The sequence below is a fragment of the Diospyros lotus genome, chromosome 6 (assembly GCF_014633365.1).
Source record: "Diospyros lotus cultivar Yz01 chromosome 6, ASM1463336v1, whole genome shotgun sequence".
NCBI lineage: Eukaryota > Viridiplantae > Streptophyta > Magnoliopsida > Ericales > Ebenaceae > Diospyros > Diospyros lotus.
This window is the reverse complement of record NC_068343.1, coordinates 5,266,092-5,286,527: the sequence shown is the minus strand read 5'-3', so window position 1 is coordinate 5,286,527 and position 20,436 is coordinate 5,266,092. Positions and strand designations below refer to the sequence as shown.

Below are 20,436 nucleotides of genomic sequence, written 5' to 3'. Positions count from 1 at the left end.
TGTATTTTATGACGCACCAATGAGCCTTTGCCGTGTGATGTCACTGTCAGAACTGTCGGCCCATCAATGACTCCAAAAGGAAGGCCCATTAATTAATCCACTCGATGTGTTGAGGCCTCGTCCCAGGCCCAAGAGCAAGCCCACCAAAGGTGGTATTTGTATCTATGCCTATACTTGCGTGGAGAATTAATTTGTTTTGTTTGGAACTTGTAATTATCTTTCACTCCAAGAGTTCGTCGAGCGGAAACGAAGCGAAATCCAGGACTCTGATTGATAATCAGAGAAGGTTGGTCGGTCTCAAATCTCTTCTCAATTGCTAAACCTCAAAGCTTCCCCTCTGCGAACCACCATTTCGGGTTCGTTTCCTACTGAAGAATTGTAGCTTGCATCGTCAATCTTGTATTCTTGGCTCTGTTTCCGAAGACAAGTTCTGGGCATCCCAAGTTAATGGCCGACTCAGTTTTAGTATTACCAACTTCTCGTTTAAATTTTTGCAATTTTACAAATTACAGTGTAGAGTAAGCCGCTTAAATCTCGCTTGTTAGTTTGCTGGAGTTCGTTTATGTACAGTATACGGGTTGGTATGGTTTATCTGTTTTAAGTCTAAGTCCATTCATGCAATGGTCGTTTGGTTCTTCCAACTATTCACTGATTTTGATGCTCATTTTCTTCGTTTTTTTGGTTTCTTTTGAATTAGGTGATGTTGTATGCAATTTATGCCCCTAAAACTTGCATCTCCTTTCGAAGAAACCCTCTCATCAATCAAAGGCAATTAGCTACAACAAGGTTTCGTGTATCGGCTTCATTACCGGGTCCGGATGGAGTTAAGGTGGAATATACTCCATGGCTAATTGTTGGATTGGGAAACCCTGGCAACAAGTATCATGGAACTAGGCACAATGTAATCCAGCATCCTTGTAGTTAATTGCTCCATCTCTTATTAATTGCTTGCTTTTCCTATAATTTCCAATGGTCTTCCGTCGTTATGTCTTTGTGAAAATGTATCTTAGGTTGGTTTTGAAATGATTGATCACATTTCTCAAGCAGAGGGAATTGGGTTGAATACCATACAGTCAAAGGCCTTGATTGGAATAGGTAATTGTGGGGCTATACCTATTCTGCAGTCCTTGTTTACCTTATTCTGATCACAGTTTTGCATCTTCTGGTGAGTTTTAATAGCGATTCAAATCTACTTTGTGCAATCAGTGCAGGTTCAATTGGGGAGGTACCAATTCTGCTGGCAAAGCCTCAAGCCTACATGAATTTCAGTGGAGAATCAGTATGTTCTAACTTTCACTTCAGTTCTTAATTTATTGGTTAGTGTACTACGTAAATTATTAAGGGTAGCACTTAGAGCCATGAAGGGTGCTTAAATTCGAGTGTTTATTACTATGCAGTAGTTATCTAAATGATAAGAAGGCTGGACTGTATTAACAGCCAGTTGATATTTTGTTTTGGTTCTGGTATTCTCATTTAATTTACACTTCAAATTTTTTTATCTGGATTAATTTTGATATTCAGAGACTTTTTGGGTGGAGAAACAATAGTTTGGAGATCTTTTGATAATATGATGCTGGTTGTCAAAATCAGGGTCATAACTAGAATTGAGGGAAGGGTCTTTCTGGATCAGATTGAGAATCGTAATATCTGATCAAAAGCAGAATATATTGTATATACTCACAAATATATGAGGAATGAGCTCAAATTATGCAAAACCCAAGCCAAAAAGTAGAAATATCCCGAAAAGTAGATAAAGTTTAATATTTGAATCCATGAAAAACAAAGATGAAAAGCAAACAACAACAATAATAATAGTAGAAACTCATGTATTAAAAGAAAAGCGCGCGTGCACAACACTGTCGACATTCAAAAGAAGAAGAAGAATTAATATTGAGCAACAAAGAAGAGGAAAAAGAACAAGAAGAAATGTTGTTCTTACAATAGAAGTTGGAAGCAGATGAAAGAAAGAAAAAAGAACAGAAAAATAAAGAAGAAGAAGAAATGCTATGCTGCTGCAAACCTTGGACCGCTCTTTGTCAGGAGGCAGTTTGAAAAAACTTTTGAATTTTGTCCTCCAATGACCATACAAATTTCCAAATGTTTTGATTTTCTTAATTTTGAGAATAGTCTCATTCTGCCACAAGTCCCAAAACCAAAAACAAAAAATTGATAGGCCACATGTATAATGGGCTAAGTAGGGTTGTGTATGACTGAGATTCAGATTGTGACCTTGCGATGCTGTCTACTATCCTACAATCTAGATTGATATTCTAAAAATGATGATTCTTGCAATTGATTCAGGCATTATGTGCACATGAAAGGATATGACCTCCTTAATTATTTTATTTATCTGTTTGGTTGCGCCCCTATCCACAAATTGTGTTTTTTCTTCATGTTTTTGTCTCTAGTACTATGTTGATATCGATGGACTTTCTTTCCTCTGTTTCTTTTCTTTCTTCAAATATCCTTCAGTGGAATCTAACTGTAATTCTTGTTATGTTGTAGTCTCGAGTATAGGATAAAGTCAGCCATAGTAGATCAGTGAAGACAGTGCTCATAAGTGACTATTGAAGATTTAGATAAGAAATTATATCCCATGTGAAATTAGTGAAAGTTATGGAGTTAAACTGTAATTATCTAAAATCTTCATTGGGATGTCCGCCCTATTCTATAAATAGAGGGAAGGGGGTAGCCAAGAGAGAGGGATTTTCTCATTCTATTGTATCGAGTGGATATCCATTCCGAGAGAAAGGCTAGTGAGCAAGATAGCTTTGTAATCTTGGAGAATGAGTGTTGGATGTACTCGGGAATAGGAGAAATTACTCAAGTTGTTGTATTGATCATTCATGGTAATAGAGAAGGCTGCTCTTGGTGGGTGTTTGAAGACTGGATGTAGGGTTGCAATCTGAACCAGGATATATCGCTTGTCTCTTCTTATGGTTTGATTGTTTCATTTCCATTTTCATTCCTTTAAATTCTGTTCTTTAAATTTCAGTCTTATTTCTATTGTTTGGTTTTCATTTCGGGTGAGGAGTTGAGAGAATTGGCAGTAAGAATTATTGTTTGAGTTATCAAAAGAGCTCCTAATCCTAACAATTCTCTTATTATTATCTTTTTCATTTTAGGTTGGGCCACTTGCTGCATATTATCAAGTGCCTTTGCGTCATATCCTTTTGGTATGCAATTTCATAGCAGATTTAGGTTTACACGAGTAATTAATTTCTTATCTCAATGATTTTCAGCAATGTTTATACTAATGTTTTCGATTTATGATTATGTAGGTTTATGATGAGATGAGCCTACCAAATGGTGTTTTAAGGATTCAGCCAAAAGGAGGGCATGGCCATCACACCGGGTACTGTTTTGTAGATAATTGGTTATAGTAGAAATGAACTTCTTTCTTTATCAATAGTAGTTTGGTTATTTCGAATCATATTTTCTGGAAGTAAATTAATCGCATATCCTTGTATGGTTACATGGTCAGCTTATGCCTGCTTGTGCCCTTAAAGAGCATTCCTTTTTTTTTTTTCAGCATAAACTTCTAATATTTCTGGGAATAGAAGTATTTCAACCAGCTAGATTAAAACCAATTCCAACCGTCCAGATGAAATTGTTAATCAAGCAACAACTCTGCTGATTAATTTCACAATTTTTAGGTGGTTGGTAAAAAAAAAAAAAAAATGCCCTTTCCGATGTCAAAACAGGCTAAGCTAAAGGTGTTCACTGAATTTGTCTTTAAATAATGTGAGGTTGGGTATAATGAGAATGAACTCCACTAGTTTATCATGAATTTGTGGAACTTGCTAGGCATCAACTATTAAACATCCATCACTCTTAACAAATCTCAGGATTAGAAGGTTTTTCGGAACTAGGGGAGATTGTTGAAAAGTGAGGACTTGTTTACCATTACCTTAGAAGGGGATATTCCTCCTAGTTCTTTGTTGAAGCTATACTTCAAAAGAACCATGTTATCCGTGGCTTGAACTATCATTTGCTTCCCTGTTGTGTCTAACACCAAAAAGATCATCATCTTCATTATTTGGGTGTGGCTGCCTGATGAACACGTAATCATTCCTTTTGAGGTTAAAGCTTATGGTTTTTTGAAATCTAGGTTATATTATTTTACTTATTGCTCAATCCTTTCTTTTTTGGTTGGTACGCTCTTCATCCTTGTACCTTTTGTGGCTTGAAACTTTTTGCTCCTTTTTTACTTTCTTGACCTTTTGGTTGGTTGGTTCAGCTTGAAGTTTTTTGACCTTTCCATATTAGAAAGGAGATTATTATCCTCAAGCCATATGTTATGTTTGATTATGACCCTGATAGGCTGATCCTTGTTTTGTGGTGTCCAAGACTTGCCTAGATTGCATCATTCTCTCCTAGTTGCTGCAGGAGCAAAGAACATAATTGGCCTGTCTATGCATAACGACGTTAGAAATCATTCACATTCTTTTTATTTATGGAAAGTTCACTATATTTGGGTTTGATATTGCAGGGTGAAGAGTGTGATAGACCATCTGGACGGTTGCCGTCAATTTCCACGGTTGTGCATAGGTCTGTTTCTTGTATACCATAGCTCATTTCAAATGCCTTTCCCATGAAGTTGCAGAATTGTACTGTAATTGTCTCCTAATTAAAGTAATTCTGTGCACATAGGGATTGGAAACCCACCCGGTACAATGGACATGAGGGCTTTTCTTCTCCAGAAATTTAGTTCGTTGGAACGGCAACAGGTACAGATAATTCTTTTAGCTTTTTTTGGTGCATAGTTGTTCGAATTGGATACAGCCCTTCCATCTCTTTCTCTGCCTCTAAACCAATTCAAGAAGTTTGTATTCGCCGCAGAACCACATTAGTAGGTCCCTTTTACTGCACTTTTTCAGAGACTCTTGCAAATTATATTCCCCGTAATGTTTCTTCAAGTATGACACTAATTGAGGATAAAAACTATATAGAGTGCAGCAAATGTGGTTATTTGGATTTATGAGTTGAAATGATTACATCAACATTTCAAATTATGGGTTGCAAATGTTTTGTCAGTCTCAAACAAGTTCCTGTCACGTTCGTTTGATTGTGTTTGTGCATCTCTCTCCCTCACGCGCGCGCGCGCGCACACACAAGTTTGTCAGACAGTGATGAAGCTCCAATGACTATGGCTAATCTGGACAGGTGGATGCAGCATTAGAGCAAGGGGTTGATGCAGTGAGGAATGTGGTACTCCATGGGTTCAACAGCAGCACAACTAAATTCAATCTGGAGCAGAAGTACAAATATCACAAGGTTTAAGTGGCACTTCCACAACTCACTAAAAACACAAGAGTGGGCATTCATTTTGTGATCACATCCTGTCTTAGATCAGAAGTCAATACATATTCTGAATTGACGTTTGGATTTCTTGAAGACAAACTCATTGATTGATACCTTGTACCCTAATTCTATGACCTAGTATCTTGTGTTATCGCCTTCTCTGTTTGTGGCATATCTGCAGCAACTGCTTTGCAATTCAATGGTTTGAAACCCATCTCTTGATCTTCATCCTTATCATTGTAGTTTTGAAATTTAAGCTACAAATTGAAGTCATTTTTGGAACGGGAACACTTCAAAAACAGATTGATTTCTTATTATTTTACTGAAAAATTGAAATGATATCACCAATGCTAAGTTAGAAGTCCACTGCCCACCCCATAAATTCAAAGAAAAGTGAGAAATTTCGGGCATTTCAATCCTTTTGCAAATCCAGCAATCAATACAAGCACAGAAACTAAAAGAGAAACCTCTCCTCCTCACCCAAATCACCATTAAAGAAATTCAGAAAGTATAGAATACTTCTGTATTATATTGTCAAACACAAATGAAATCTTTACATCCCCAAAAAATTTCTGGAAAATCAAACCAAACCAGACCAAAGAACAAAAGAACTCATTAACGAGAAAGAAAAATTCCAGACGAAACCCGAGTAACAATCAAATTCAATACTGTCTGTAGCCAACAACAGATTTGGCAAAGCCTCTACCGGATTTCCCTCCCCTGTTCTCGCCGTTGATCGCATTCGCGGCCGCCGACGAGAGCTGCTTCAATTCCTCAATCCCAGCATAAGCATAGCTCTTCCTCGCCATGAGGCCGCCGGTTCTCTTTTCCGCCAAGTTCGCCGACTTACTCCCCCCCGATTTCGCGTACAACTTCGCATTCTTCAAGGCCGCCGGAGGCGTTAGAGATTTTTCCATCATCGGCGGCAGCGCGTTCGCTGGCTTCCTATTCTCCTTGCGCAGAGCCGCGGAGAAGTCGGGCACCGACTGGGCCAGAACGGAGGACCCTTTCCGCCGGCTGGGCGGCGCCGGAAAGCTGCCCTGAAACTTGACTTGTTTCTTGGGCGGGGAGAGATTGGGCTCCGGTTCTTGCTGTCTCATGTTCTTCATCCGCAGCTTCGTTTCTCGTAGTTCGGCGTAGGCTCTGTACCTTGGTCCCCTCTCCATGATGAAGCTCTCTGTAGTGAGCTGAAGAAGATTGGGTTTGTCTTCGTCCCCGAATTGGGATAAGATCAGAGATTTAGGATCGACGGCGGTGAATAAACAATCGTTAGCCCCTGCCATTATTGATGAAAATAGAAGCTTTGCTCTATTTCCTTCGTTGCAGAGAGGTTTGAAGACTAGTGGGTTCTTGGACTAGTCGTACTTTGTTTATAAAAAGATTATCATTCACAACGGTCTAATGGAGAGAGAGAGAGAGAGAGAGGAGAGCGGGCCCTTCTTGGGAGAGAGGAGAGTGGGCCCTTCTTGGGTTTCGTTTGCCATGGATGATTCCAACGTTCTTATTGTTATGGAATCCAATAAAAATATCGTATTCTGGATTCCATGTCAACCGTCAGATCCAAATGATTTTTCTAAGAAAACTTTCTGTTGTACCTAGAAGAAAATTTTGTCACCCTGGTCGGCTAATTGAACGCTGCCCATATGGCTGCAACTTAGCGTAGTTGAATGAAAATCAAACCGACCCACCAAAAGTATTGATTAGTTGTTTAATCAGAACATGCCGGAATGTGTAGGCATGAAAAAGCCCATCACAAATGCCAATTTTGCTATGCTAATTAATATACAGAACAAAAGAACTTCCATTAACAAAACTAGCACCCTGTGAAATTCCTCCAGAGCGAAATCCATAGATTCGTACAGAAAATACAATCCCGATTCGATTAACAAGAGAAATTTTCAACTCATCGGTCAGATTCTGGAGGGACAGTGTTTGCTCTCACAGAGGTCTACTACAATTTCATCAACCAAGATCTGCAGCAAATCCCCGTCAATTTCAGCACCGGTCTCGTATGCTTCAATCTCAAAATCTGTACCCCCCAAGGAATGATGCATCTCCTCCATTATTATCTCATCTGGGATATTTTCAGCTAAATGCAACCACTTTTTAACCTCCTCCACGATCTCAGTAATCAGCTTATCAGCATTGGCACATGATGTCATGCTTGTCCATGCTTTCAGTCCAGATTTGCAGTACAGATCAATCTTTGAATCCAGATATTCTATCACACAATCAAAGAGAAATTCTTTAAGCAGATTTCCATTTTTCGTGCCCTCAATGCCAGGAAACTGACCAAAATTTGCGCAGAATGAACGTGCAAGAGTTTCCAGCTCAAAGATGAGGAACTGGGTAAAAGAAAAATCATTGCTTCTGTCTGAATTTTGAACCGCTGTATTTCTGAAGAACACCTCAGCATTCAACATGACTTCCTTCGCATGTGCCAGCTTGCTTCCCTTCAGCCCAGAGTCAACAAAGCTGATGCTGTATAATCGTTCAGAAATCTGATTAACGAGATCAGTCATGGACTGATGGCCATTGCACCCTTTCCTTAATGAGGTTGCAGAATCCAAGAGCTCTGCCTCAGTTTCTAATGGTTGCGGTCCATAATATGAACAATCCAGAGAGTCCGAATGGAGATTAGGAGCCGCAACTGGGAGCATATAGGGATGCATCAATGCTAATAGTTCAATAAGACAATCAGTTTATTATATATTTCATCTTACTTTTTTCAGTAATAGAATTCTGATCCCATACCTGAACAATCATCCACACTGCTTGACAAGCAGCTGTCATTTGAAAAAGAAACTTCTAAAACGGATCCTGGGCTAAGATGATTACTACCATGCAAATAATCAAGTGAATCCCCAGCTTTCTTCTCTTTGGCCTGGAGAGAGTTAAAAGCAAAATTAAAAGCCTTCATTGACATGTTTGCTGATGCAAAACCCAATCTCACAAACCAATTTAGTACACTATCATCAAGAACAATAATGAAAAGTTGCTAAAATTCCAGCTACTGTCTCATGCACAGGTTTGAAATAGCACTAACTGGTAAAGCAAATTCCTAGAACAGATTTTGAGCAGGTTGAGAACAAGTAATCCTAACAATAACAATAATGATAAGCCTTAAATCTACAGGGTATGGTCTACAACGAGAAGAATTCATAACTACCACAAAACAAATGTACACAATCGTTTTTAGCCACTTTTAAAAAAAAAAAAATCATTTTCAGCCAGTCAAACAAACTAATTACACTCTATAGCCACTTTTTTTTTTTCAAAAACTATACTTAACTGGGAATGTGACAAGGTCAAAACTGGCTGAGTTAAAACTTAAAAAAAAAAATGGCAGACTTACAAAATTAATTGACAAAGTCAAAACTGATAAAGTGGCTGTACAGTGTAATTAATTTGTTTGAGTGGCTAAAAACGTTTTTTTTTTTTTTCAAAAAAGTGGTTAAAAACGATTTTTTTTTTTTTTTTTTGAGACATGGTTAGCTTATGCAATTTCCACGGTCTCGGTCCGACAACATGAATTCTCTACCTAGCCATCTCTATTCATGACCATATACTTTATAGGTATGTTATCTACTATGTCATATTTAAGGGTTTCTTTGGTCTTCTCCCTCTTTTGCTACAAACTTTGCATTTCATCCACTCGCCTCACAGGTGCATCTATCAGTGTTCAACACTACCTATGGATTATGTAATCCCCTATGTCATAATCACGAACTCAGATAAAGAATGAGGGTCATGTCAGTTAGCCGATAATCAACACAAAACTGGTTGGATCAAAAATCACAAGGGGGCTAGTATTTTCACATTAAGGGTAATATCCTTGCTTTCCTTTTTAGGCAACTTAAGGTTCTTGTTTGTTTCACACACCTTTCTTTTGTTTTGCCAATAATCTTCTATTCTATGTAAGTTTTTGCCCCTTCTTTTTGTGAAGGTTCATCTCATTTTGACTGTTATCCACAAGTTTACTAATCCAAGGAAAAAGGATGAGCTAAAATGGTTCTTCGTGCAAAAATTCTGGCTAATTACATGGAAATAATAAACAGCAGCTGAGAAAACATGTTTTCTTAGAATGAGTATCGTTTGGGGCTTTTGAGTTAAAAAGTTTTCTCTGAAAAAGCACACTAATTGTAGGCTAATTTCCATGAATCACTAGAAAGACTGCTGACAATTTCTTTTTCCTCATTATAGATAATAAAAAGGAAAATGAAGGAGAAGAGAGTGTGGCTACAGCAGCCAAATAGAAAGTACCAGACAATTTATGATGTCTAAGGTCAGGTAGAAGTCAGAGAAAAAAGAGTCCATCCAAAATAAAACTGATGTCTACCATGGCACATATACTACAAAATTTGCATAGGCAACACGGACTCCAAAATTTGTATGCAAATGGAAATGAAGACCAAGTAACCTGGAATTTTAGTCTCATGTCTGGCAAATGCTGATGACTGCTGCAAGAAATTTTTTCTCCATTGGATCCAAAATCAACATTATCTTGAGATACAGGCCCCTCCGAAGTTAAGGCAGTTGCTGGCTCTTGAAGAATCATAGCAGTGCTCTTCCTCAGCAGAGTACCTCCTGTTGACAAGTCATCCTCTTCTTGAATAGACAATTCCTTTAATTTTTGTTCCAAAAAGGCGCCTAATGCATCTTCACTTAATAGAAATGATGCAGTCCTTATCTTTCTCTCACTTTTATCCAAAATGAGAGTTTTCTGAGTAACGTTATGAGTGGTATTAACCTCAACCTTTTGCTTCATTGGTGAATTAAAAGCAAAAGAAATAACGTCACTCTCCTTAGTACTTTTGCAGTTCACAGAGCCTGCATCAAGTCCTGATGAGGTTCCAGGCATTGGATGATGCCTTGCTTTTCTTTGCTTTCCAAATGTGGAAGGACTCCCAACAGTGGAACTTTCAACTTGATGATTAATGTTTATTGACCTTCTCTTGCGGATTGGGGATATAGAAGCATCTTGCTTTCTAAAAGGCTTCATCTCCATATCACATTTGCAATTGTACACTTTGACAAGCATCCTTGATTGGGTGCGACCACTCAGACTTCGATTTAGTCCAACAAAATCTTTTGTCTCATTAGTGGCATTTGCAGCAGACGAAACACTCGTGGTGTGCACATTACATAAATTGGGCTGCAATGAAACTTGACCCCTGTCTAGTGATAACTTGTTTTGCCTTCGATTCTTTTGCTTAAGAGCCATAGAAGATAATACATCATTCTGAGACTTGCATTGTTGGCTTGTTGGATGCCATAGGATCTGACCACCTTGATTTATATGCTTTCTATTAGCAATGGCTGCAGAATGGGATTTGATACTGTTCCTCGCATGAGCGCTAACAGGCATGGCTTGGTCCTTGCTTCTCATTCCAACTCTTTCAATTCCTTGATCAACTGGGAACACTTCTGCTCCAGGCATACTACTCCTTTCCAAGCCATGAATAGAAGGGCTGACATATTTTGAGACAGAGGAAGCAAAAGGCAATGGCATTTCCTCCAAACAAGGGCTGGAGTCAGCGACACCTAGCAAACTGCCACAGTTTTTGCAAGAATTCTCCTTCAATGATTTGGTTTCAGTCACATGATAATCAGATTTTTTGGATAAATTCAATGACTGGGTCATTTTTCCCTCCATTATACCCTCATGTTTGGGAGCACGATGTACTATATTTGAATAAGTGATCGCACATTTAGACTTATTTGAAGCTTGCAATCCAGGTTCCAAAATTCTAGCAGCAACATCAATCAACCGAGATGTATTTCTTCCAGAAGTCATTCTTGAACTCTTTATTGGAGATGCGAGTTCTGGATGCCTCTTTCTTGATCGTGACAAAACACTTTTGAATTGCAATGTCTCAGCTCCAAACCTACTTATCGACTGCCTCTCAAAAGCTCCAGTCTTCTGAAGCTTCTGAGGCTGCGTTTCATGTTTCAACCTTTCCTTCCCCAAAGTTGCATCTTCCTCATCAAATCCCCTCTGACCACTCAAAATTTGGCTGCCTTTATCACCGCCAGGCTCAATTGACGAACCTTTCTTTGGGCTATCTTGTTGCTGGACAACCGGCATGGATTCCAAACCCATAAGCCTAGCAACTAAGCCCGGAGGTTTCATTCCAGGTTTTTGGCTGGAATCATCTTTACAAACCCCATTTTTCCTCACATTTGGGAAACCCCCACTGTTTTCATTTGCAATCTATCATTCACACAAATCAAGAACACACACCCAAAAGTAAGAACAAAGAAAAACATGTCAAACGGGTATACAATCTACAAAAAATGGGACAATGACATCAAAAGAAGCTGTTCAAATTGCAAAAAGACGACAAATGGAAGTGCATACCAATCGAATCTTGGGCAACTTATCCTCTCCGCCAAACTTGGGGGGAGATTGCTTCGGACGAGCTAACCCACAAAAAGGAAAAGAAAAGGACAGTTTTAGCACCAAACCAAGTACCCATGAACCAATAGTGTCGGTGCCGATATGCATACTTGGACACTAACCTGGAGGAAGCAATTTCATAGAGAAAAGCTTCGTCTTGGTGAACCTCCGATTCCAATCGAAGAGGTGACAAAAGATGCCAACACAACCGCCAGGCCTGGAAAGCCGCTTCTCCGCTATGGCGAGAGAGGACGCCGTTTTCCCCGAGCTGTCATTCATAGCTTCCGCCGACACAGAGCCAATGATCTCAAACCCTAGTCGTATCCAAGAGAAAACGCTGAAATCCACTTCAAAGCATTCAAAACGCGGAGCGCAGAATTAAAAAAAAACAAAAAAAACCTAGAAATCTAACTTCCTCGAAACAAAGTTCCGCAGAGAATTATCTCCATTGTCAATATATCTGCCATTGCGCCATATTGGTTCAAGCAGAAGTCTCAGTTTTACACTCCCCATTTCCAGTTCTAGCTAACGCATCGATCCTTCTTTCGAATTCTCAGAAAAATTGTCATATTTTCCTCCCAAACACGCCACCCAATACCCTACCAATACCGGAATCTTCAACAGGGCCGTAAGCTACAAATCCCTGCTCCCTCTCTCGGCGTAAGCAACTTTCACGAAAACACCTTATCCCTCTCCAAGTCCTCCAAAAGTTAAACAGCAAACCGCTCAACAGACCGAAGAAAATCCACCCTAGCCCCTCTCTCTCTCCCCTCACGCACAGCTCGAGACACGGGAACAGAGAGACAGAGAGAAGAAGCAGAGGGATGATCAGATCACACCGCAGCCTAGAAAGCTAGCGCGAGCAAGAATCATTCGAAACACGCAGTCACATCCACTACGCCTCACACTGTAAAAGCAGGAGCGAGGATTGCGATCTGAGGGCGAGCTTTTCTCTGGCTTCTAGAGATTGAAGCTGCATTTCGCGGCTCCGCCGTGGCCAGGCACAGCTGAAAAGGCTTGGATTCTGAAAGCGGCGGGTCTGAGTGGTTCAGTTGAGAGTACAGAGAGGGGGGGCGTAAGATAAGGGAGAAGCGAACAAAAAGAGCGCCCACGCGCATCGAAGCCACGCTCAGTCAACCGGACGGAGAAGGAATTGCTTCTTACGAAGAAGTGTTGAGTCTTTTGAGTGTCGTCGGGTCTACGTCTCTCTGCTAACCTGCGCTGTCGCGAGCCTGTCATAAATTTTGAAATATCTACACGCAGTCGAGTACAGAGAGTCTGTACCCGCCGGCTTCGGCTGACAGATCACGCATCCAATTGGTTGGACACCAAAGCGAGTGAACTTTGAGTATCACGACTCGAGTGAGAGAGTGGGGTGAATTATCAAAGAGTGGGGGGCCTAAGGTAAAAGAAGGCAGTTTGGATGACACGTGAACAATCATGCACCGGCAAAGGCTACGTAAAGGCCTATATTAACCCCCCAAAAAAATTAAATGAATTTTTATTATTTTATTCTAATTTCGAGCTAATTTTTTAAGGGATGATTGTTAATTAAAATAAGCGTGGATAATGTCAAATATGAGAAGTATTTCATATGTTTGGTTTTTAATGTATTTGTTAAATTTATCTGATCACTTTCAAAAAAATCCTCACGTGATCTCCTATTTTTTTATTTTTAAATAAATTTATTCGACTTCTCCCTCAAATAAATTTATCTAACTTTTTTAAGATAAGATTCAATTACTTATATACCTCTTATAGGATAGTTAATGGCATTTAATATATTTTAAATATTTAAATTTATTAAAAAAACTTATTTATTTAACTCTTATAATTAATATTATTATTTAATATATTTTTAAATTGTTATATGTTTTGACACTTTTTAAATTTTAAATGACATTATTCATTTTATTGATTTTTAAAATTTAAATTTCTATATATATATTTTTTATTAACTAATATAATTCATTTAACTAATTTTTAAATTATTTTATTTAATTTTATATTTTATTATCTATTATGAAAATATGTTTTGGCCATTTTTAATTATCTAGATGGAATTATTGTAATTCTAACAATAATTATTTCTACTTTTCAACTCTTTTTAAATTTAATTTTAACATGAATTTAGAAAATAAAATATTATTTTTAATTTTAATTTTTTTGACAATTCATATTAATCATAAAATACTATTTTAATCATAAATTTGATAATAGAGATATTTTGGTAAAAAAATCTTATCTTGGTGCTTATCATATGCATTAACAAACACATAAAAAAATTAAATACAATTATTAGTAAATTCTAAAAAATTTAACAAACACTCAGATAGAAATCTTGAAATGCTTTCCAACCTTATCTTGATTATTCCATATCTTGATCCGAAATACATTCCAAGATTTCTCACACTTACTCTTTTACAAACCTAGATATTATAATTTTAATTAAATTAAATTAAGTTAATTATAAGATAATAAATTACATTTTTTGGTCAAAAACAACTTAATTAACCTCTTTTTTTAAATAAATAGTTGTCTTTAAAAAGTAAAGTTTTACCAGATGGTGTTTGTTTTTGTGAAAATTCTAATAAAAAGTTACTGCAGTTAAAAGATAGTGAGTAAATTTCTTTTATCATTATAAAATGTAATTTTTAATTTTAAAACTCTTTATTTAAGGGTTAACTACACAGACTTTCCATACTTAGGTGAAATTACATACAATACCCTATATTCTTTTAAATTACAAAAACTCTCATCTTAACCAGTTTCAACCTTGATGATTAAAATATAGCTACAACATGACCCTTCATCCTCTGGAACATGACCCTTCAACCTCTGTCTCTGTCACTGATTTCTTACATAAAATATAAGTATTCCATATTATAAATTTTGTAAAAATTTAATAAATTTAAAATTATTTTGTTTTTCCAATGCGTATACAGAGAATGATGTAATATAAAAATCACTCTTCAATGGAATTCACATTAGATTAATTACTTAAAATTATGGGTTTTAACGATTGTTTTTTTTTATTTTTTAAAAAATTATTTATACATTTAATTTCATATTTAAAGTGATAGTCTTGTATTTATATGCTATGGGATAACTTAATCTTTTTTTAAGGTTTTTTTTTATAGCATTACCATGTTTTTAAAGAATGTACAAAATGTGTGTCGGTGTTGTAAGGACTTATGATAACGATTGGATTTCAAGATATTATATATTTATTTATTTATTTTACCTTATTTGGTGAATATATATTAAACAAATGTAGTATTATATTTAATTAAATTAGGTGTAGCCACTTGGACTTTCTTAATTCAATTCAATTCTTGACTTTTATGCATGACTATAACCCACCCACATTGATTGTTACCTCTGGGCTGGTCAGCCATTGTGCCTTAAAAAAGTCTTTTTAAGGTTTCAGCTAATATTATATTATTTGATGGATGAAATGTTTCATTTTAAAGATATATACATAATAACTTTTATAAAGTGATAAATATAAATTAAATGAAAAAAATCATGATAATGTAAAAAAAAAAAAAATAGTTTGATTTAATAATTTGTGTTTATGATTTAATTTACCATAAGAAAATAATTTACAAAACAAACTAATGGCACAATTTTATTTAACTAATCACACCATTCCTTAGAACTCTAATTATCAAATTATTGAAGGACTTTAACACACAATCACAATAATTTAGATGTATTTTTCATGGATTATCTAAATTTATCCTTATCCTCTAACTAAAATCAACATAAATTATTTAAGAGACATTTTTTCCGTCAAATTAATTTTACGTGATAAAATAATAATCCTAACAAAGATATATAGCTCATTATTGTAAGATTAATTGTCTTATAGAATATGAAACCAAAATGGCCATATATTGCACACGCGCTCAATAATTAAGCTCAAAATATTGGCTATCTGCACTCTGAATTCCTCCAAGTCGATCGGTGTTCAGTTCAGTAGAGTGAGTCGCAACCCAGCAATTCCATGCGCACTCACCTTGGTTCCCCCTTCAAGTATAATGAATACTGCTTCCTCAATGCTCCTCTCTAAGTGTTCCTTGAAGATGTTGTGCTTCTTCTACTGGATTCTCCCTTCTTCCCTCAACCTTTGGCTTTCTTCCAATTCAACCTTCAGCGCCAATCTCGGCCAAGCCCTCAGCAGCTAGCTTGCGGAATGCCACTGCCGCCACAGGCTTCGACGCCGCCACCGCGGGTATCCAGACGGCCAGCTCAGCCACTGCCCTCGCCCTCGGCCGCGCAAGCTTGTCCCCAGCGGACTGCCAAACCTGCGTTGACGCAGCCACTCCTGAGTGTCATCCAAGCATGCCCCAACAAAACTCGAGCTCAAGTTTGGTACCGCCACTGCACGGTTCGGTATTCCAAAGTCAACTTCATGGGCAATGTTGATTACTCTATTGGCTTCATGTGATACGTTGCAAGAGAAGCTCCGCATCCAAAGAGTTACGATCTGAAGGTGAAGACGTTGATGCTGAATCTGTCGTACTCTGCCGGTTGGGAGGACCGGCATGGCGGGAAACAAGACGATCTGCGGATACGTGGATTGCACCAGTGATATCAATAGCGGAGATTACACGCATGCTTGAGCCTAATTGATGCGATACCATCGTGTTCCTCAGAGAAGTGGGCTGCTTGGCTCGCTAGTTGCTAATCCTGGCTACCTGCAACATACAGTTCAACATGGACCCCGGTCATGACCACTGGATAAACCCACCGAAGATAGCCGCGGATGGGTCCTCTAGGTCGGGGCCGGAGGCTAGGGCTCCAAGAAATGTGGCGGTTAAAAGTCAAATGGGTTGGTGAGGCGGCAGCCATCATGCCGGTGGTTGGGGTGGCAGTGGGACTGTATCATGGATAAGGATTATACGGATGAATAACTTGACGCATGAATTGACCAACCCAAATTATTGCGAGATTTTAGTGTCAAAATCTCGCAATAATCTGGGTTTCAGTTTTGCGTTAATTTTATATTTGAACACACCACCCCCCCCCCCCCCCCCCCCTTAAAACCACCCCTTAAGCCCAATCTCGCAATAATCTGGGTTTCAGTTTTGCGTTAATTTTATATTTGAACACCCCCCCCCCCCTTAAAACCACCCCTTAAGCCCAATCTCTCTCAAACCCACCCCTAGGGTAGAGCGTCCGGCCCCCACATCGCCCTCACACCTTCGTCGCTGTCAATCCTGCCACCGTTGCTCGCATTGTCGTAGCCCAAAGATGACTCCACCGCTGTCTCCCTCGCCAACACCGCCCACCGTCGCCCCATGTTCTCATAGCCATCTCTCCTGCGAACACTGCCCGCCATCGCCATCGCCGTCACCCCCCATCGGCCACTAACCACCGTCGCCTGCCCACCACACCGCCTCGCCCCTACCCACCGCCATCGCCTCCCTCATGCGCCGCTTGAACCACCCAAACTTCACCCACTCTCTGTTATGTTTTTTTTTTTTATTTAAGAAATGTAATTTTAATACAAAATAAGAGATGATTTTAAGATATAATTGATAATGTTGCCATAAGTTGGTATTTAAAATGATCTTAAATAAGAAAATAAATTATTTAATTACTTGTGTGATCTTATTATATATATATTAATATTAACATTTTTAATGACAACTATCAAGATTGTTGTTGTTAAATCCGATTGTAAAATAATAAGAAAAAAATTATTGTTATATTTAATAGTAAAATAATAAAAAATATATCTAATTTTATTAGATTTGATCTTAAAAATATTAATTTTACTCCAATCTTATTTTACACTACTCCAATTTTACCAAGTAATTACTCCAATCTAATTTAAGTAAAATATTAATCTTATTTTACACAAATGTTATAATTTTATAAGTAAATAATTTAAATTAAGTAATTTAATTAATACTCTCAAATTGAAGAAAAATTAATAACAGAGCATGAAATAAGCGAAAATAACACAAGCAATATTTTTTACTCAATTGTCAAATATACAATCAAAATAAATTATGTTATTTCATAATTCAAAATAAATTATATTTTTTAATTTTCATTTCAACAGCTAAATCACCATAAAAAAACAACATAAGCAAAAAAAATAAAATATATAAATATATATAAATGTATATATGTACATGTAAAAAATTAAAATATTTATAAATATATGTATAAACATTGTCTTTTACGGCCACAATAGGGCTTGACGATGGTGGTCCAAGTGACGCAAGGGGATCAATGACGGGCGACGATGGTGGGGCCATCCTTGGACAACTATAGTGCTAGAGTGGTGTGTTGGAGAGGGGGGACACTCCAACTTGTAAGGGTTTAAGAGAGAGAATGAGAGAGAGATATAGTGGGTTTGAGAGATAGCGGGGGAGACATTGCACCCCACAAGGGTTTGAGAAAGATAATGGGGGAGAGATAGAATGGGTTTGAGAGAGAAGGGAGCGAGACACCGTAACTCGCAAGGGCTTGAGAGAGAGAATGGGGGGAAGAGAGAGTGAAAGTGAAAGTGAAAGAAAGAATGAGAGTTGAGAGCTAACTTGTAATTTTGGCCGAGAATTAAACTTGAAATTTAAAATAGTTTGTCAACTCGTGCGTCCATGCGTTCGTCTGTGTAGCATTATCGTTGTATCATAGTATCATGCACTAAGCAAAAATTCAAAAATATATAATATTAAAATAAAATAATTTTAATTATTATTATTTTAAGAATAATAATTAATTAACATTAAATACATATCGTGTTGGCATAATGTATAATTAGTATAGTAATAAATAAATATTATCTAAAAATAATTAATAAATATTTTATGCTTTTTAACCCATATATATATCAGCTATTTCACTGTTAGCTCAAAAATCTTAATACACTCAATTACCTTACAATTAGCATTAGAGCTGTTTATCTAACAAGTGATATATTATATATATATATATATAAGCGCTAGCTAGTTACAAACATTAAGGGCAGATCAGTTAACTACTTGCTCAATGCTCTTGCAGATCAGTTACCCATATATTATATATGAATACTGCTTCCTCAATGCTCCTCTCTAAGTGTTCCTTGAAGAAGTTGTGCTTCTTCTACTGGATTCTCCCTTCTTCCCTCAGCCTTTGGCTTTCTTCCAATTCAACCTTCAGCGCCAATCTCGGCCAAGCCCTCAGCAGCTAGCTTGCGGAATGCCACTGCCGCCACCGCGGGTATCCAGACGGCCAGCTCAGCCACTGCCCTCGCCCTCGGCCGCGCAAGCTTGTCCCCAGCGGACTGCCAAACCTGCGTTGACGCAGCCACTCCTGAGTGTCATCCAAGCATGCCCCAACAAAACTCGAGCTCAAGTTTGGTACCGCCACTGCACGGTTCGGTATTCCAAAGTCAACTTCATGGGCAATGTTGATTACTCTATTGGCTTCATTTGATACGTTGCAAGAGAAGCTCCGCATCCAAAGAGTTACGATCTGAAGGTGAAGACGTTGATGCTGAATCTGTCGTACTCTGCCGGTTGGGAGGACCGGCATGGCGGGAAACAAGACGATCTGCGGATACGTGGATTGCACCAGTGATATCAATAGCGGAGATTACACGCACGCTTGAGCCTAGCTAATTGATGCGATACCATCTTGTTGCTCAGAGAAGTGGGCTGCTTGGCTCGCTAGTTGCTAATCCTGGCTACCTGCAACATACAGTTCAACATGGACCCCGGTCATGACCACTGGATAAACCCACCGAAGATAGCCGCGGATGGGTCCTCTAGGTCGGGGCCGGAGGCTAGGGCTCCAAGAAATGTGGCGGTTAAAAGTCAAATGGGTTGGTGAGGCGGCAGCCATCATGCCGGTAGTTGGGGGTGGCAATGGGACTGTATCATGGATAATGCTATACGGATGAATAACTTGACGCATGAATTGACCAACCCAAATTATTGCGAGATTTAAGATCCATTTATCTATTAATGACCCAATATAAATTTTAGCCCACTAAGAGAGTGTTTGGCTTATTTTTTAAAAAAAAAAACTTATTAACCTTTTTACTTATAAATTGTGTAAAATTTAAAATTTAATAACGTTTTAATTAAGTTGATAATATATTTAAATAAATATAATTTAACTTATTTAAAAATTTTAATAAATAATCAAAATTTAACAAAAAGATTAAGATGAATATGTTGTTGAATAATATAAATAAAATTTATAAAAATAATAATTTTTAATAAAATAAATTATAAATTAAAGTCGAACCGATAAAATTTTTATCATTAGATATTAATAAATTATATATAATTATTAAAAAATATATTAATATAATATTTTATATTAAAATTTATATTTAATTCATAAAAATGTTATATATATATATTAAAAATGTTTCCTTTCCTTTATCAAAGAAAGGATAAAGAGTTGTAAATATTTAAATTGTTTGAGGACAAATTTATAATTGGCTTAATTAACGAAATAAACTACTAACCACTTATTTGGAAAATCTGAGCGAGGAGATTAAAAAAAATTATAAAATAATTTATAAATTTGATAGTTTTAACTTCTTTAATTTTTAACAAACATATAACAAAATAAATTATACAATTTGTAACATTTAGTAAAAATTTATAAGCAGTCAAAGCGGACAGCCAAACACCCCCCTAAATTAACATCATTAATTTATTTATTGACCCACTAATTCCAACAACAAGAAGGCAGGTTGATGGAGCTAGCTTAGCTTGTAG

At 37.4% G+C, this 20,436-nt stretch overlaps 3 protein-coding genes across 8 annotated transcripts; 1 reads left to right on the top strand and 2 right to left on the bottom strand.

Moving 5' to 3' along the window:
* Positions 1 to 199: 199 nt before the first annotated feature.
* Positions 200 to 5,549, top strand: LOC127803764 (chloroplastic group IIB intron splicing facilitator CRS2-B, chloroplastic). 5 transcript variants are annotated; one of them, XM_052340236.1, is made up of 9 exons: positions 200 to 286; positions 698 to 901; positions 1,011 to 1,095; positions 1,212 to 1,279; positions 3,126 to 3,176; positions 3,282 to 3,355; positions 4,493 to 4,551; positions 4,654 to 4,730; positions 5,167 to 5,548. In XM_052340236.1, exons 2-9 carry the CDS (start codon positions 701 to 703, stop codon positions 5,281 to 5,283), a joined length of 732 nt encoding a protein of 243 aa, XP_052196196.1. In that variant the 5' UTR covers positions 200 to 286; positions 698 to 700; the 3' UTR covers positions 5,284 to 5,548. The 5 variants fall into 5 exon arrangements, with proteins under 5 accessions (XP_052196196.1, XP_052196192.1, XP_052196195.1 ...); XM_052340232.1 differs by having other exon boundaries at positions 206 to 465; positions 5,167 to 5,549; XM_052340235.1 differs by having other exon boundaries at positions 206 to 356.
* Positions 5,550 to 5,759: 210 nt separating this feature from the next.
* Positions 5,760 to 6,733, bottom strand: LOC127803765 (uncharacterized). Its single transcript, XM_052340237.1, has one exon. The coding sequence runs from the start codon at positions 6,585 to 6,587 to the stop codon at positions 5,967 to 5,969; it is 621 nt and encodes a 206-aa protein (XP_052196197.1). The 5' UTR covers positions 6,588 to 6,733; the 3' UTR covers positions 5,760 to 5,966.
* Positions 6,734 to 6,989: 256 nt separating this feature from the next.
* LOC127803763 (uncharacterized) lies at positions 6,990 to 12,848 on the bottom strand. Of its 2 annotated transcripts, none has more exons than XM_052340229.1 (5): positions 11,827 to 12,848; positions 11,666 to 11,727; positions 9,725 to 11,518; positions 8,059 to 8,188; positions 6,990 to 7,981 (listed from the first exon to the last, which is right to left on the bottom strand). In XM_052340229.1, exons 1-5 carry the CDS (start codon positions 11,981 to 11,983, stop codon positions 7,215 to 7,217), a joined length of 2,910 nt encoding a protein of 969 aa, XP_052196189.1. In that variant the 5' UTR covers positions 11,984 to 12,848; the 3' UTR covers positions 6,990 to 7,214. The 2 variants fall into 2 exon arrangements, with proteins under 2 accessions (XP_052196189.1, XP_052196190.1); XM_052340230.1 differs by having other exon boundaries at positions 6,995 to 7,954; positions 11,827 to 12,847.
* Between the last annotated feature and the right edge of the window lie 7,588 nt (positions 12,849 to 20,436).

Bases quoted from the DNA above. Each gene is read 5' to 3' on its own strand.
- LOC127803764 (XM_052340232.1), top strand. The intron at 902-1,010 runs GTAATCCAGCAT...AATGTATCTTAG, and splicing joins ATCATGGAACTAGGCACAAT to GTTGGTTTTGAAATGATTGA. The intron at 3,177-3,281 runs GTATGCAATTTC...ATGATTATGTAG, and splicing joins CTTTGCGTCATATCCTTTTG to GTTTATGATGAGATGAGCCT.
- LOC127803763 (XM_052340229.1), bottom strand. From the start codon at position 11,983: ATGAATGACAGCTCGGGGAAAACGGCGTCCTCTCTCGCCATAGCGGAG. The intron at 11,728-11,826 runs GTTAGTGTCCAA...TTTGTGGGTTAG, and splicing joins TATGAAATTGCTTCCTCCAG to CTCGTCCGAAGCAATCTCCC. The intron at 8,189-9,724 runs GTTACTTGGTCT...AACTCTCTCCAG, and splicing joins ACATGAGACTAAAATTCCAG to GCCAAAGAGAAGAAAGCTGG.
- LOC127803765 (XM_052340237.1), bottom strand. From the start codon at position 6,587: ATGGCAGGGGCTAACGATTGTTTATTCACCGCCGTCGATCCTAAATCT.